Source organism: Chinchilla lanigera, unplaced genomic scaffold (genome assembly GCF_000276665.1).
Source record: "Chinchilla lanigera isolate Chin_1 unplaced genomic scaffold, ChiLan1.0 scaffold00040, whole genome shotgun sequence".
NCBI lineage: Eukaryota > Metazoa > Chordata > Mammalia > Rodentia > Chinchillidae > Chinchilla > Chinchilla lanigera.
The window spans coordinates 13,925,207-13,943,050 of NW_004955441.1; the positions used below are offsets into that span (position 1 = coordinate 13,925,207).

General features: G+C 48.2%; 1 protein-coding gene across 2 annotated transcripts in view; it reads right to left on the reverse strand.

Moving 5' to 3' along the window:
- Positions 1 to 1,719: 1,719 nt before the first annotated feature.
- Positions 1,720 to 17,844, reverse strand: part of LOC102016954 (chromosome unknown open reading frame, human C2orf61) — a 42,391-nt gene continuing 26,266 nt past the window's right edge. For both annotated transcript variants that reach the window (XM_013517606.1, XM_005390990.2), the window contains 2 exons: positions 4,603 to 4,707; positions 1,720 to 1,858 (listed from right to left, as the gene is read on the reverse strand). In XM_013517606.1, the coding sequence (XP_013373060.1) occupies positions 1,742 to 1,858; positions 4,603 to 4,707 (222 nt within the window). In that variant the 3' untranslated portion in view covers positions 1,720 to 1,741. The remainder of the gene's footprint in view (positions 1,859 to 4,602; positions 4,708 to 17,844) is intronic.

The window sequence follows — 17,844 nt, forward strand, 5'->3', positions numbered from 1 at the left end:
TGGCAGAGATGTAGCCTGGGGCAGGAGGAGGGAGAGTGTTGCACATGGCTGTCCCCTGTGCCCCAGGAACACAGCACAGAGCGTCCCCCACAAAAGTGGGTGACTTAGGGATGGCAGCACCCCTGCCCCGCCCCAGGGCCCATTTTATAAGGGCTGGTAAGTCTAAGGAATAGGTGTGGGTTTTTTCTCATAAAATACAAACGTTTAATTGTTAAAATATTCCTTCTGGGTATTTATTATACTCCGCTCCCACCCCGAGCCCCCTGCACAGCCAGGCTCTCCCAGCGCAGAAAGCTCCCCGGTGTGGGAGGCCCCCGGTCAGTCAGGCTCCCGCGGCCCCGCCGCCTCCCACGCCCTTGCCTGCACCCCGCACAAGGGTTGGACCAGGCTCCCTCTGTTCCGCCACACGTTTATTCTTGCTTTGGGCCTTTGTCCAGATGGCAGTCGCTACCCCGGCCCTCCCCTCCTCTCTGCTGGTCTCGGCCTCCTGGTCCCTTTGATAGACACCAGCCACGCGACCACACTGCTGCTTGTAGCCAGGGTCAGAGCGCTCACTGCGTACCGGCCGCAGTGATCCAGCAGCTTCCCGAGCTGGCGACCATCTTCCCCTTGGAGCCGTCACCGGTGTGAGGACGGACCCCTGCTTCTCGGTACAGACTTCTCGGCCTTCTGGGCTCCCCTTTCAGGCCCTGAACCCTCTCCAAACCCCGTCCCCTGCCTGAGGCATCTGCTTCCAGCTCCCATTCCCCAAGCCAGCACAGCACGTTGTGCATTTGCCTTGGCTTGAAATCAGAAATATAGTCACACGTCCCTGGCCCACGGGGACACGTTCCGAGAATAAGCCATTGGTTCATTTTGCTGTTCGGTGTGAACCCAAAGCCAGATGGCGGCACCTGCTACACGCCGAGGCTCCGTGGCAGACGTGTATGTGCGGCGTGGCTGGCTGCTCGAGGCAGCATGAACAAAGCAACACAGAATTAAACCAATCGCAGAATAAAATGGGGTGATAAAGACAGCGGGGAACTTGAGACACGGGTGGCTGTTGCCAGAGTGACACGGGACGCAGGCTTCACGGCAGACACGGTTCTTGTGAGTAGAAGCAGCAGCGAGCAGGAGGCCCTTGGTTTGGTCCCCAGTGCCAAAAAGCAAGATGAAAAGGATAGTATAGTAAGAAGCCCAGTTAGGTCAGCAGGGGAGAAAAGCCCAGTATAGTACAGTAAGTCTAGGCAGCAGTCGCTGGCGGTCATGATAAAACACGCACCGTATACAACTGTACGGGCCACACTGCTGCAGCCCTGGCTGGGCGGCAAGGTTGTCTCCCCAGCCTCATCGCTAATCCTTGAGTAAAGGCCTCGGGCTACCGAGTTACCAGGCGATGAGAAGGTTTCTGGTCTCTTATTCTTCAGGGACTGCCGTTGTGCATGCGGTCCGCCCCGACCAGAGTGTAACCACTCAGCACACGACCGCACACACTGATTGAGTCAATGCGGTTCTTTTCAAGGAGTTGTAGAAGGAAAAGTACCACCTGTGGGACCCCGTTAGGCTCTGTGTGGCCTTGGCTTAAATGCCAAAGACCCCAGGAAGCCTTCGAGGGAACTGGAGGTCTCTCACCACAAAGGTGGTGGAGCCCAGGGACCCAGCTCACAAGGGTGAAACGCCCGTAAGGAATAGTCCCGGTGCAGGTGTGCAAACCTAAGAACTTGCTGTAATTCCAGTAGCTCGGGGTCACGGCTGCTTTATTTTAAAAGCCGATTGTGTTGTTGAAGAAGAGGCTATGCCCCCGGCCCATCCTGGCGATGGTTGGGGACTGCTTCGGGAACTGTCTGGAAGGCGTATACGCGCCTGGGCCTGGCGTTTTCTGAAAACAGAAGAGAGAACAGGCACTGTTGAGATGGTGACACAAAGCTCACAACCCCCCAGCCTGGCTGCGGCCTGTGACGTGGCTGACGGGTGAGTCCCGCTGGAGGGGTCAAGGGCCACACTGGCATGGGGGCCTCAAACTGGAGGGCGTCCCGGGCGCTGAGGTGGCTCCTGTTGAGGTCACCACGAGGTTAGAAAGGTGCTGGGACAAGGGCCGGACAGGCCAGGGCTTCCTGCCGCCTGCTCAGGGAAGCGAGGTCACACTGCCAGCACCTCGAGGGACGCTGTCTCCCGGGGGTGCTCTGCCCAGGCAGTGCTTGTCCCCAGAAATGCCACCTGCCTCCCCTCCAGTGACCCTGTCCAGCAGCCAGGCTGGAGACAATGGATTCTAAACCTGGACGGGCTGACGTAAAAGCCCCCTCTGGCGGGGGGTGTGGGCCACACCTGTAATCCCAGCTACTTGGGAGGCTGAGGCAGAAGACGGAGGAGCACCCGTCCAGCCTGGGCCATTCACCAGGGCCACGTCTCACAATAAAAATGAAACGGGGATCCCCTGAGCCTAGATATATGGCTCTGGAGTTGTTCTTTGGGGGCTGGGGATTTAGCTCAGCGGCACAGCGCCTGCCTGGCAAGCGCAAGGTCATGAGTTCGATTCCCGGTACCAGAAAAAAAAAACAAAAATTAAAATATTTAAAAAAAAAATGAAATGGGTTAAGGATCTAGTTCAGTTGCCAAGGCCCTGCGTTCAATCCCCAGTGAGACAAAAACAAACAAATATAAATAAATATTGAAAAATCAGTAAAAGGGCCAGGGGAGTATTGAACACTTGCCTGGGGTGTACAAGGCCCTGGGATCAATTCCTGGCCCTGCAGGGTGGGGGCCGGGACCCTGCCTCCTAAACTCTGTCGCTGACCCCATGTGACACAGCAGTGTTTCTCAACCTGCGTCTGTGGGCCCCAGGGTCAGAATTATTCTCAGGGGATCCATAAATTCTTGTTTTCAAACCATCATGTTTTAATTTCGATGAAGTCCTTGTACCAAACATGTTGTCAGTTAATGTAAACAAAGTTTCTCCCCTGTAGCTTAAGTACAAATGAAGGCCCTTTCACAGATGGACCCTTGTGTCTCAGGTTGGCATTTCCACGCTGGGGGTGTGCACACACAGTCTTGAAACACAGAGGCATTTTTATCCTGGGCCTGCCGCAGAGACACCAGTGTTGCAGTTAAGGACAAGGGCTCCAGCTGGGACAGCGGTGCACAACTGTTATCCCAGCACTTGGGAGGCTGGGGGTGGGGGCACTCAAGGGTATCCGAGTCTCTGGCTGCGCTCTGTGACCTCAGGGCCGCAGCATCTGCACTGTATTTTGCACGGGATTTACCAAAGGTACTCACTAATGAATGAGTGTTCAAGGCCTGCTGTGGTGGTGGACACCACCTGAGGTATCCCAGAAGGCTGAGGCAGGAGGATCATCTCAAGTTTGAAGCCAGCCTGGGCTATATAATGAACGCAAGGCTGGCCTGAACTACAGAGTGAGACCCTATCTCAAAAACCAAACAAACAAAAAGGACAAGAGTTTCAGAGTCAGACAGGTCTCACCTCGAGTGCTAGTGCCACCGCTAGTGGGCTGGTGTGATTCTGGGCCACCAGTCAGGGCCGGGCACTGGCCTGGCGGGAGGCCATGGGCTCACTGGGGCGCTCTGAAACAGGCAGGCCGTGTACACGCCTGCTCCCACCACCACCACTGGTCACTGTGACCACCCCCCGCCACTCCCCCCTCCTGTGCAGACAGGGTGGGCGGACACCGGGAGTGGAGCAGAGCAGGCCGCTCGTGTGGACACATGGCTGCCTACAGAAGTGGCTTAAGTGACAGGCTGTTTCCCTCACCAAAAGCAGAGGAGCGGCCCAGAAACCTAACCAAGTCCTGGCGGCACATGAAAGGGAGCAGAAGCCTTTGTCAGCGCCATTCATGAGGGTGTGGCTGGCATGCAGAGTCCGGGAAGGCCAGACCGCAGGAAAGGAGGCTCGGGGTGTGCGCCAGCAAGACCACGCCACGGGAGGCTGCTGACTGCGGTTCAGCCACCTTGAGAACATCCAGCGTGGGCCTCCAGCCCTGAGTTCACCGTCACCACGCGACCTGCTTGTCCTTGGCTTCCACGGCAAGTTCCTGCAAGGCTGAACAGCAGCCCCAAAGACCAGGCCCCTTCGGTGGGTGCTTACGAACCAACACTACACTTTTTGGACTTTTGCACGATGTGCTGGGATTTGGCTAGCGTGACTCAGTCTTTCCGAGAATGCCCAGTGTTGTGGGGTCTGACAAACAACTGCTTCTGGATCCTGGTGATGCCACTGAGGTGCGGGGGTCCCCCTACCTCTTGTCGTCTACCTGCGGTTTTACAGAGTAAGCCTCCTAATGCCGGCAGCACCCCAGCTCTGAAGCCCAGGAGCTCTGGGGCAGAGCAATGCGGCTATCAAACAAATGGAAACGGTTTCTCAGCATTGAAAAATAGTTTTGAATGCCACCATGAGCAAGCACCACGTCACGTTTCTGTGATCTTTCCCGCCTTCAGGCCTAGCGTTAGCCTGGGCCCGAAGCCAGTACAGTCCCGCTGCCTCAGCAGACCACTGGGTACAGCAGAAATGACACCACAGTCCTCCCTCTCTCCCACCCTGCCCCCTCTTCCAAGGAGCCTGGGACCCACACTGAGGTTACTCCTCGGGCATCTGTCCTTTACGATACTCACTGAAAAGTTGGGCAGAAGCCGGGGTACCCGGGACTGAAAACAAGAAGTAACAGAACTTGCTGGTGGTGTTTTCAAATTATAGTGACCTGGTCCTGGACCTTCACGCTATAGGATATCAGCAAAGAAAAAAGAATGTTTAATTATTACTATTTGGAGTATTTTAAGCTTTATTTACCTTCCACAAATAAATGCACGAATCAGTGTGATATGGTAGAAAAACCTCCAAAACCTCCACGCTCAGAAGATCTTATTGCCGGGTGTGGTGGCGCACACCTGTAATCCCAGCACTTGGGAGGCTGAGGCAGGAGGATTGCAGTGAGTTTGAGGCCAACCTGGGCTACATAGTGAGTTCAAGGCCAGCCTCAACTACACAGTGAGATGGTGTCTCAAAAAATAAGCGAACAAAAAATTTTAAATGAATTATCACAGAATGTGTTCACAGACAGCAGTTTTTTCCAGGTGGTGGCATGTTAAATAAAAATAAAAATATATTTTTTTTCTTCTCACCTACATTTTCTAATTTTTTCTACAGCGAATATGAGTGTTTATAAAACATGAAAATATATTTCATGTATAAATAAATGAATATGGGAACAGGGAAAAAAAGAATAAAAATGAGATAAAGCCAAGGTTAGAGCAGAGATACACACATGGTAGGTCCTGACACCAGCTACAGCTGGCCTAAGTGGGCCTAGAGTTCTGGCAGATCAGCACAAAACGGCAGACCCTCCTAGGGGTCTCAGGGCGAGCACCCCCACCCACTCGCCCTGGCCAGTGGCAGCGATGTGATTAGGGCTGTCATTCCTGATTACTTCACCACGAATGGAGTCTGTTACTCACAACCAGGCACAAGTCTGACAATCAAAGGCTGGATGAACTTCCTAATTTTACAGCTCACTACAGAGATGAAAGCAGTGATGTTCCAGACCGGAGGATACATCAGACAGAGGTCACCATCAGGACACAGCTCTCTACTGGTGTCAGCTCTGTATTTGCACTGCAGAAACGGGACCAAAAGTCAAAGCCACGGGAAGCTGGGCAGGCACCGTCTGTGCAGCCTCTGGCCGCGGCAGTCCGTCTCTGGCCGCGGCAGTCCGTCTCTGGAGTGAGACAGGTCGCTGGGCTGAGGACAGCGTCTGAGGCTGTCTGTGGAAGGGATGGAAACACAGCCCTGCCTCTGTCCTCGAGCCTAGCGTGGCTCTCCATCTAAGCGTTCAAGGCACTTAGAACCAGGCGTGAAGCCTGATGCATCACTAAATCCGTGCCCCATGCCCCCAACAAGTGCTCAGCCTACGTGTGGCTGTCTAGATACCAGCATGGAGACAAGAACAGAAATGACTGCCTCAGGTGACAGATACAGTCTTTAAGAGGAAGCATTAGGGGCTGGGGATTTAGCTCAGCGGCACAGCACCTGCCTGGCAAGCTCAAGGTCGTGAGTTCAATTCCCGGTACTGGAGAAAAACCAAAAAAAAAAAAGAAATCTGAGGAAGCATTAGGGAAGGAGACACGGGCCTGGGTCATATTCCGAAGGCCACAGGGATGCTGTGGCAAAGCCATGACTCTCCAAGTGAGACTGGCCCCCTGAGGGTCCTGTGACAGCCAGACTCCCTGCTGCGAGCCTGCTTACAGACGGCATAAGTGGGCAGATGGCTCGGGCTGGTGGTACCATTCTGGGCCCAATGCAGAGGGTGGGTGCTCAAAACAAGAAGGCCACTCGCACTACGTCCTGCCTGAAGTTGAGATTTCTGCTCCCTCCGGTACCAGGGATCACGGAGCGCAACCCAGGGCCTTCGTCTTGTGTCACGTGGGACATGTGTGGGAGACATGTGCGGCAGCAGCACGCCACACTTTTCTCACAATCCAGCGGACCAATCGTGAGCCTTGACCCTGTCAGCGCCTCGGCAGCTCTGGGTCTCCCCCTGCTGAACCTTTGAGTCCCCCCAATGTCGAGCACCAGGGCAGTGCAGAACCGCTACCTTCTCAGCCCCGGGACCTGGGGGAAGGGAAACTGCAGGAAATCTTCCATTGCTCCCACTCGTCCACTTAGCCGCATAAGTCCAGCCTGAGCTTCCTGGAGGATGATGATGTCATCCGCATCCCTTTGAAAAAGTGCCCTTTACCTGCTTTCTACTTCAGGGCAACTTTAACCAACCAGGGCTGTGGGGATTACAAAGACAAATAAAATCATATCTCGGTCCTCAGAGGAGTTTTACTGTCCAGGCAGGAACAACGCAGAACCAAACAAAAGCAGGAAGCTTGAAGAATGAATGAAGGCGTGGGGCTGGGGCGCGGGCTGGGCCAGACGCCTGGCCTGGAGACTCCCAGCCGGACCGTGCCGCGCAGTGTGACTCCAGGGGGCGGCGGGCTGTTAGCAAGGGCAGAAGCTGTCACCTTGCTGTAAAAACCTCGGAATACAGGGGACCCACTGCCTTTCCGCAGGTGCTCCTGAGTCTACCAGGCCACGAAGAAGCTTGACCTCCGTGGTTTCAGCCCTGTCACATGAGCAGCCTCTGCTAGGCCCTGGCCTTCCCCCCGGGCTGGGCAGACGGGACAGGTCTGGGGGCGTGCGCGACTCCGGGTGGTGCGGGGCAGGGGGTGCCGTGTGTCTCGGAGGACCGTGTGAGAGCCGCGATGCTATTCCACGCTGTGCTGTGTTGAACTGCAGCCCCACCGCCAAATTCATAAGCCCTCTGGCTTTTTGTTGTGCCGAATTGTGCTGAATGCTCCGTGGTCCTCCCGCCCCACAATGGTAATTCCGCGACTGTTGAATCTCCAGTGTCTCCAAAGGTGACCTTACTTGGAAATAAGGCTGAAAGATGTAATTAGTTAAAATGTAGGCATGAGGATGGGCCAGAATCCACACGGCTGGTGACCCTCTTATTAAAAGTGGGAAATTTGGACGCAGAGACACACACCCAAGGGAAGCATCCGGTAAGGACGGGGAGAGGTCTGCAAACCAATGCGCCCGCAAAGCACCAGAGCTAGGAAGAGCACGTCCGCCCCTGCACTCAGAGGAAGCCACGGCGACGATGTCCTAATGTGGGACTTCTGGCCTCCAGAAGTGTCTGTTCTCCTGGGTACAACAAATGCCCCATTTGTAGCACTTTGTTACAGAACTGTGGCAAACACGTACGTAAGCGTTCAGCTCGTTTCTTCTTTCAGCCAAGGCATAGTGTTCCTGGAAGCTGGGAGGACAGTGGCAGATGACCGCCTCCAAGCATCCATTCTTGTATTTCTTCCTATCAGAACAAGTGTCAACTGGGCACACGTCTACCCAGGGTAAAGATTCCACTTCCCAGCTTCCCCCGCAGCCAGGCACGGGCGCGTGACTAACTTCAGGCCCAAAGGAGGGAGGCAAGAGGCGGTGCAACTCCAAGGAGCACCCCAGGGAGTGCTTCTTCCCACCCTCCTTCCTGCCATTGTCCCTAGGTCTTCTGCTCTCTGTCACCGCAGCAGCAGAAGCCACGGTCAGCCAAGAAGCGCAAAGGAATCTGATGCTGAGCATTCGCTACGCCAGCCCTAACCTGCCCACTGCAGGGAATTTTGCAGGACAGAAATAGCTCCTGTCCTGTTCATAATACTGTTATTTAGGTCCTCTCTTATGGGCAGAAGAACTTCGTCCTAACTGACAAGATAGACACGCATTCCTTAATTTCATGGGCTTATATTTTAGCATGGAAAAGATATCTTCCAAAAAGCCAAAATGTGTGGCGGATCACACAAAGGGATGGACATTTGCAAGAGGCTAGTGACCTGGTCCCAGGGGCCTGGGAAGCCCCTTAGGGAGCTATGTCTGAGCTGAGACTGCAAGAAGGGGAAAGAGCCCCTCTGCACGAAGGCCTGGAGGCAGGGCCGGTGCAGGAAGTAGTGGGAGTGGAGATCAGGCCGCCAAGATGGGCGGGGCCCGGAGAGAGACGTGTTGTTCAACTGAACCCTGCGGGGACACATTTGAGGCACTGCGAGAGTAACATAGAAAGTAGTAACTGGCTTGTGCTGATTTAATTAGTAGAAAAGACCAAAGAACAGATGATTAGTGGTTGCTGGGATTGCTTAATCTGTATGCAAGTTAACAGTAGGAATTCTCTCCCATTTAACTTTCTGGATCACGGATGGCTCAGCGGGGAGGGACTGCTGCTTGGCTGAATGTGTCCAATCTCAGTAAAACAAAGTTTAATAGCCAAATCCACAAATAGTCACTGAAACCTGCTGTGTGAGAGGTATTTATGCCAGGGATTCTGACAGACATTAAAAACGTTTGGGATAGGATCACAGACTTCAGGATACCTGCAATCTAGTGAGAATAAGGACAAAAATTTAGCAAAGGTAACAGTATAAGAATTAAAGAACAACAGCATAACAAACCGTAGCCAAAAAGAATTAAATGTTAAGTGAGTGGTATGACTAGGAGGGCTCGTCATGAGCTCATATCAGGGGCTGAGGGGGCTTGATAATAATAATGGGGAGGGGGCGTCCAGAGCTATACCTTGGCCAGCGTGGTGGCGCACACCTGTAATCCCAGCACTCAGGAGGCTGAGGCAGGAGGATCCTGCAAGTTCGAGACCAGCCTGGGCTACAAAGTAAGCTCAAGGCCAGCCTGAACTGCATAGCGAGACCCTGTCTCAAAAAGACAAAAAACAAAACAGAGCCACACCTTGGAGAAAGGCATGTACCTGGATGGGGAGGGAAGAATGCCGGAGACCAAAGCCACAGGCCAACCAGGCAGAGACCAGCATCCGGCTGGGCTGAGGGACACTCATTCTTACATCAGTCATTATCATCAGCCAGTTCCACACGTCGAGCATGCACAAGTCAACCAACACAGGATTACACACTATACATTTTCTGGGAAATGTGTCTGCACTCAACATGTAGGCTTTTTTCTTGCCATTATTCCCTAAACAATATGGTATAATAACTAGCGATACAGCATCTACACTGTAACAGTGCAGCCTCAAGGTTCATCTCCCAGGGACACACGACCCAGGGAGCCCAGCAGTAACTCAGAAATGCTGCCGGTGCTCATGTCTTCACCCTGTTTCCCAGCAGAGCGGGAGGCTGCAGGTGGTTTGCAGGCTGAGGCAGTCCTGGCAGGAACTTGGGACCCAGTGTACCCTGCCTGCTGCCTGCTGAGAACCCGGGGACAACCCTGACTCTGGGGCTTGCGGGGGGGCGGGGGAGGGTGGCAGCAGAGGGCCTCGAGAAGGAGGGAATCCTCTTCATGTTCTTGTTTTTGTCTTTTTTGAGACAGGGTCTTGCTCTGCAGTTCAGGCTGGGCTTGAGCTCACTTTGTGGCCCAGGCAGGTCTCGAACTCGCAAGGATCCTCCTGCCTCAGCCTCCCCAGTGCTGGGATTACAGGCGTGCGCCACCACGCCCAGCCTCTTCATGTTCTTGTCACCTGATGATTCCCTTTGTCTATGAGGGCAAAATACCCTCTTGTTTCTGCCGCAGAGTGGGTGTCTACTGTTTTAGCTCACAACATCCGTTCTCTATTCCCATAATTAAGCTCACCGGGTAGGATAGAGACTCCCCTTCCCTCACGACTGTGTAGATGGGCAGCCACCCAGTCTGGTTGAGAGGTTTCACTAAGGACCTAAATTCTAAGTGAAGCTAGAACTTTCTGTGCTGAGATACAGCCAAAACAAATGTTTTGATTTTTCTGAGTCAAATGGAAACAGATCTTGGAGTTTAAAGAGTACTAATCACTCAGTGATTTCTACCTCTCCGTATCTTTCACTTATCATCCTGTTCTTCTTCAGTAAATATACACGGGGCCGGGGTGATAGCTCAGTGGCACAGTGCCTGCCTGGCAAACATAAGGTCCTGAGTTTGATTCCCAATACCGCCCTCCCAAAAAACCCGTATATGGACTACATGAGAATCCAACACTGACACACTTCTCCACATCAAAGATTCTATTATTCTTTAACTTGATGTAGTCCTAATTTAAAATCTAAATGTCATAATTACGGAGTTACCTGAGGGTTAGTTCTTAAACTAATTAATGGTGTCTGTGATACTTGGTTGCAGCAGCAGAAAATAGACTAAGACACTACCCACCTCTATGTTTTGATTTTTTGCTTCGGCTAATTTGGGGTGAGTTTCTGTCACTTGCAATGGAAAAAAGACCTATTTTATTTATTTATTTTTTTTCCCTTGTTCCCGGCCAAGATGCTATTCTAAGAAAGAGGCTCGGGGAGCACGGCTCACTCACAGCGGGACACCCACGTGCCGTGCTGCTGCTGATGGTAGTGCCTTGGCCAAGTTGGGTGGATTTTTTTTTTTTTTTTAAGAAGAAAAGTTGGGAGGGTTGATTATTTTTTTCTTAAAACTCTTTGTGTACTGGTAACTGTATGTGAGATGTGTCTCCCAAAAATGCTGCCTCTAAGTGAAACTCCAGTTGAGGAGACTGAGACTGGGATCTGCTTTCATCACCTTAACTTCCAAATTCCATTCCAGCAGAAATCAATGCTCTGCTTTATTCAGTCAGACCATGATTTTTATTCTTCTGCTGCCCACAGAATTTCGAACTGTCAGCTTATCCTTTAATTGAACTTCTTCCTTAAATGCAAAACCAGCTGGACTGATTCAGCCTTCTTTCCTTCTGCTCGTGTTAATGCCTGTATGCCCCGGTCTGACAGCCACTCTGACGGGGGCTCTTTCTATGAAATGTGACCAAAACAGACCCACCGCATAATGATCTGTATGGCTCTTTCCTAATTTTTAAAGATTTTCCTTGTTATTTATAGACCTGTCAGGTTTCAAGAAATACAGAAACACCTTGAAATATCTCTGACCTCAACTAAGAGAAGCTCATGTTTGTTTGACCCTGTAAGATTTGTTTCCAGTGCCAGGAAACAGGCATGCATGTGGTACAACTATGAGAAATGGTAACTGTAAAGAATCTCCTTAGCAGCCAGGTGTGGTGGCGCACACCTGTAATCTCAGCATCCGGGAGACTGAGGCAGGAGGATCGTTGCGAGTTCGAGACCAACCTGGGCTACAAAGTGAGCTCAAGGCCAACCTGAACTGCATAGCGAGACCCTGTCTCAAAAAAGACAAAAACAACAAAAAAAAAAGAATCTGCTTAGCAATTCACTGAAGAGTCCAAACACCATACTATGAACAAGTGAGTCCTGACTGGGGAGTGGTAAGGGGACTATTTTTATCTAAATAACAAAATGTTTTCCTGTTGACTATTTAGATGGCTCTTTTCCTCACACACTATTTTTGGTTTGAAAATTATATCTTGAAAAATTATAAAAACAGTGCAAGAGAAAGCAAACAAACACTCTTAGTCACAGCACTTCAGCTTAACCAACAAAAACATTTTGGTCCATTTCATATATATGATGTTCCCTACATTATTTTAATCCTAATATTTGTATTAATTTATATTCTGCAATTTTTCCCCCACAGTAGATCAGAAAAGTTAGGGGAATGTGGTGGATTAACTAATGGGCAACTTGTAACCCCCAGCTGAACTGAGTCAGCGTGGTGCTGGGTGTGGGAGGCCCACCTGAGGACTGTTGCCGGCAGCATAAGAGGAGAACTGGAGGGGAAGATGGCGTGCTATTGACTCTCCCGGAGAAGCTTGTCATGCTGGCTTTCCTGATATGAATTCAGCTGTTCTCATCATCGGAGGAGCTCGGGTCCTCACTGTCACTGAGGACGGCTGCTGTTCTCTTCGAGGGAGCTCTGGTCCTCAATCTGAGTGTTACTTCCTGGCTCCAGAGCAGATCCTTCAGCCTGCTGGCACAGATCCTTCATCCCGCTGGCACAGACTTTCTAGCTTCCACCACTGACCTTTGAGCCTTCCCAGTGCAGATCCTTGATACAGACTTGCATGAGATATTGCCATGGGCTCTAGGTCTTCAGCTGGACTCGAGCAGGACCTTGCCGTGGGATCCAGGCTCTCAGCTGGATTCTTTGGGTCTCCAGTGTGTGGACAGATCTCTTGCATTCCTCTGCATTTGACTTTTTGGGTGAATATTATAAAATAATCCTATAAATTATGTGTCCTGTATTACATCTATTCCCCTGTAAACCCTGACTACAACAGGGCACTATTTTATACTTTTTGCAATAATTATTTAAATGGCTGCAAAATATTCCTTTGGGTGGATATGTAATATTCTTTAAAGATTATTTCCCTTCTGCTGGATATTAAATTGTTACCATCATTATCTTGCTATTACAAAAATTCCCTTGATGATATCTTTGTACAGATGAATACTTCTGTGGTTAAGATTATTACTTTAGAAGGGTTTTCTCAAAGTGGAATTAGTGAGCTAAAAGCTATAAACCATTTTTATAGCTCAACACATACTGCCAAATTTATTTCAAGGGCTTATATAGATGCACACTCCCACAGGCGATAGAGAAGAAAAGCCTTGAGTTGCTCTAGTCCGTGTTCCAACCAGATATTGGAGAAAAAAAGACTTAGAAAAATAAAATCTTCCTCACTCCACTAAATAAAGCTGTCAGGAACCCCCTACGTTCAAAGAAGTTGTGCAGAATTCTGACATCTTTTGTTTTGGTACCGGGAATCAAACTCATGACCTTGCGCTTGCCAGGCAGGTGCTGCGCTGCTGAGCTGTATCCCTGGCAGTTCTGATATCTTTAATGCCTACATTTTGAAACACACTCAGGGGAGAATAGTCTTGCAATTTTTTTTTTGTGGATCACGAGATTTATTGAAGTTGTGTTAAAAAATAAACCCTGTCAGAACGGAGAGCTGAGGGGAGGAGAAACTACAAACAACAAGTTTTGCCTTGTTCAGTTCTCTTGGATGAGAATGACTGGGACTTGTTTGTTTGGCTTGGTAGCTATAGCCTGCACCTCTGCGCTTGGGAAATGTGGGCTTTGATCTGTGTCAAAAAGCCAAAGGAAAACAGTAGAAGCTTTCAACATATATTTTTCTGTGTTTTCTCTCAGTGATCTCTAGGAAAAAATTTTTTTTTTTTTTTTTTTTTTGAGACAAGGTCTTGCTATGCAGTTCAGGCTGGCCTTGAGCTCACTTTGTAGCCCAGGCTGGTCTCAAACTCACAACGATCCTCCTGCCTCAGCCTCCCAAGTGCTGGGATTACAGGCGTGCGCCACCACGCCCGGCAGAATTTTTTTTTTCCTGTTGTGAAAAAGGGCTCCTTCACTTAGAGTAGAATACTGTACATCCTCTGGCATTGCCGCGCACACACACATAAATACTCTCTCTCTTTCCCGAGGACCAAAAATATGCTGATCCATTATCCATCGTTTTTTTCAACAATAACTGAAGTAGCTAATAGTAAACAACTCTACCTTGGTAACTTGAAGGTTAAAAATCACTTCCCAACTAGATAAATGCCTTACTGACTGTTTCTCCTGAGAGCCACCCGTGCTTTCAGGACAAAATATAACTTACCAATCAAATCCCTGACACACACAAAGAAAGTCTATACAGTTTGTTTGCTTGTGTGTTTGTTTCTGCTTTGTTTTAAAACAAGTGAGCTCCTCCACACTGAGAGGTCTCTGGGCACATGATAGAGGATTTTCAAGTCCAAAGTTAAGGTAAAAGCTAACCTCACCACTAAGACGCACGGACTAAACTATTCTGCTGGCCTGCACTTCCCCTTACGATTCATTTTTAGAAGCGATGGTAATGTATAGCTGACTAACAGGCTGCTGTGTGCTCCTGCCCCAGACGACAGGGAGAAAAGAGGAGAGACGGCACTCGTATGCATCTTTTATCCCTGGCCCTGTTCTCGTGAGGGATCCAAGGAACGTGGTGTGTATCAGCAGGCCTGTACTGTGTTGCACCAGATCTACAGGTCAGATTTCTGGCCATCGCAGGTTTCACGCACACGGCCAAAGAGGCAGCCTGCCTGCCTCACGTCAGCGGGGATCCGATGACACCGTGGCCCTCCCGTGCAACCAATACAAAGCGTACTTCAGAAGGATTAGATTTAAGCTTTTAAAAATCAAAAGGAAAAGGAAATTAAAGTGAGCATTGTGTCTCTAGAGCAAACTTTTTTAAGTGGCGGGAGAAATAAAAAAGCACAGACACATAGATTTCACTTGTTCAGTCAGCACACCCTTTGATATAAAGAACTGGAGGTTGATGAATAAGTTCAGGCACAGTCCCTGTCACAAGACTTATCATCCAGAAAGTGATGACAAACTACCTCATCTGATGACATAAATTTTTTACCTTTCACTTCCTATATAAATAACACCAAAAAAAGTAAAAGGCAAAATCCCTAAAAACTTCAGCAAATATAAATGTTAATATCCCTTTACTCTAGAGTTTATTCAAACCAACAACAGTAACGAATAGTAAAATTCCACCTAAGAAACAAAGACTGTGACCAGCAAGTATATAGAGAGGGTCACAGGTTACTGGTTAACAAATAACTAGAATGTAGACTTTCTGCTCACAAAGAGCAGAAAGTTAAACTAAAATAATGAGCCGGGCATGGTGGCACACGCCTGTAATCCCAGCACTCGGGAGGCTGAGGCAGGAGGATCGTTGTGAGTTCGAGACCAGCCTGGGCCACAAAGTGAGCTCAAGGCCAGCCTGAACTGCATAGTGAGACCCTGTCCCAAAAAGGCAAAAAAAAAAAAAAAAAGTTAAAATAATGAGATACCTTTTTTGTTTACTACCAAATTAATAATACCGCCTTCAAATATCAATAAACAGGAATTATACAGATGTAGAGAAATTATACTCTATTCATTGCTAATGCAGTGTGTATCAAGGACTTACAGACAACCTCCATCTAGTAGGTGCTGGTTATGACAATGCGATTAACACGATTCCTTCATTTAGAAAAGATTACGTATGTGGAGCCTTAGCAGAACATTAGTTTTTCCATTTGAGTACTGAGTACCAATGTTCCTGCAAACCAAAATTGTGTGTATAAGCAAAAGTTATTATAACACATAAAGAACCCTCCAGTGAACTAACAGTTTATATCCTAGTCAGATATCTCGCCCTGCTTAGGCCTGATCCAGCATTGCCGGTTAGGGTCTTTGTCAGTCTTTCTCCTTCATGTTAAGAGGACTGTCCAAATAAAATGCAAATTCACCTCAAAGGGAAAATGCAAATCTAATCCCAAAAAGCAGACTCTCATGAGCTTGATGGAAGGGAAGGTACTGAAATCACAGGGGAAGCCTTTGACTGAGCAGTGAAGACCTAGCAAAGATTAGTCAACAATCAAGAGAAGACAGACAAGGACTGTGACACCACAGTGACTTCAAAAAGAATAATTGAAACTGAGTGTGGTGGCTCACACCTGTAACCCCAGCACTTTGTGAGGCTGAGGCAGGAGGGTCACAAGTTCAAGCCCCATCCAGGTAATCTAGCAACATGGCAAGAGCCCGACTGACAATAAAAAAAATCTGAAAAGGTTCCGGATTCAATCCTAAATACAAAAATATTAAAATATTAAGAGATGCCCTCAGGAAAACCAATAAAACTTCAAATACTTTTTTCTAAAGTTCATCCTCGCTGATTTCATTTGAATGTCAAACATAACATAAATGATATCACTATATTATCATACTGTCAGAAAAAATACTAAAAATACAACTTCTTTTTCTAACCTGAGTTTTATATCGTTGCAGTTATGAGATATAGTTATAATTTTAGTAAAATCTCCATCAAACTTTATTGACTACTTTAGCATTTTGATCTCATTTAAAATAGGTTCACATTAAGAGGTCTTTCTGTTGGTCAGTTTAAGCCTGGATAATGAACATCCCTGTATATGGGATAATTGAAAACAAGATCAATCATGAACTGGAGAATGATAGCTGGGTGTGACAGAGCACCTGCAATTCCAGCTACTCAGGGTAGGGCATGGGGCAAGAGCCATAAATTCCAGGCCATCCTGGGCAACTTAGCAAGATCTGTCTCAATTTAAAAACTAACAAGTGCAGGGATGTAGCTCAGTGGTAGAGTGCTTGCCTAGCATGCGCAAGGCAAGGGTTCAACTTCCAGCACTCCCCAGAGGAAATTTTAAAAGTGAGAAGAATCCAGGAGAATCATTGAGTAGATTATGATACAACAATTTGATTATTTACCCATTGAAAATAAAGTTTAAAAAGATTTTCAGAAGGAGCTGGGGATTTAGCTCAGCAGCACAGCGTCTGCCTGGCAAGCGTGAGGTCGTGAGTTCGATTCCCGGTACGGGAAAAAAAACAAAAACAAAACAAAACAAAAAAAGATTTTCAGAGCTAGGCATGGGTGTGCATGCCCGTAATCCCAGCACTCGGGAGGCTGAAGCAGGAGGATTGTGCTGAGTTGAAGGCCAGGCTGGGCCTTGAAAAAACAAGAAAATAAAATATAAAAAGATTTTTAATAACATGAAAGTGAGATATGCTAAGTGAGAAAGAACATAAAAGTATATGTATCATGCGTTTCTTAAATTGCAGAGGGAAAAGAGAGAACACTGTTGGTTATCTATGAAAAATGAAACTTTTTAAATGTTTCTGTAATTTCCAAACTTTCTAAATTTTTATTTTTTAAATTTTTATATTTTAAAGATAATTAGAAAAAACAATAAAAAGATACAGAATTTCAAAACAAGACCATAGGAAATTGACAATGGTTTTATTGCATACTGTTATCTTCAAAGCAGTTGCTCAGATTACCGGACAGAGGCAAGTAAGATTGATCAAACAATATAAGCACTAACTGTTCATTCCCATGAACTAATAGAAATTAGTAGTGTAATTATTCTAGCTATCTTGTATGTGTGTGTGTGTGTGTATGTGTGTGTATATATATATATATTGCTATGCAGTTCAAGCTGACCTTGAACTCACTATGTAGCCCAGGCTGGCCTCAAACTTACAGAATATCCCTGCCTCAGCCTCCTCAGTGCTGGGATTACAGTGTGTGCCACCACACTACACTTATTCATTTATTTTTACTCTTGTGTTTTAAAATACATTTTCCTTAAATTTTAAGAGTTTTCATCAAATTAAGAGAGAAATACAGTTAAAAAAACACAACCAGTAGTCAGGTGTGGCACATGCCTGTAATCCTTGCTATTAGCAAAATGAAGGCAAGAAGACCGAAAGCTCAAAGCCAGCCTGGGCAACGTAGCAAGACCTTGACACAAAGTAAAAAATTAAAAATGGGCTAGGAGTGTAGCTTATTGCAAAGGCCTCAGGTTCAATTCCTGATACTAAAGAAGAGACAGAAAAGAGGGAGAGGGGGCTGGGGATTTAGCTCAGTGGCACAGCACCTGCCTGGCAAG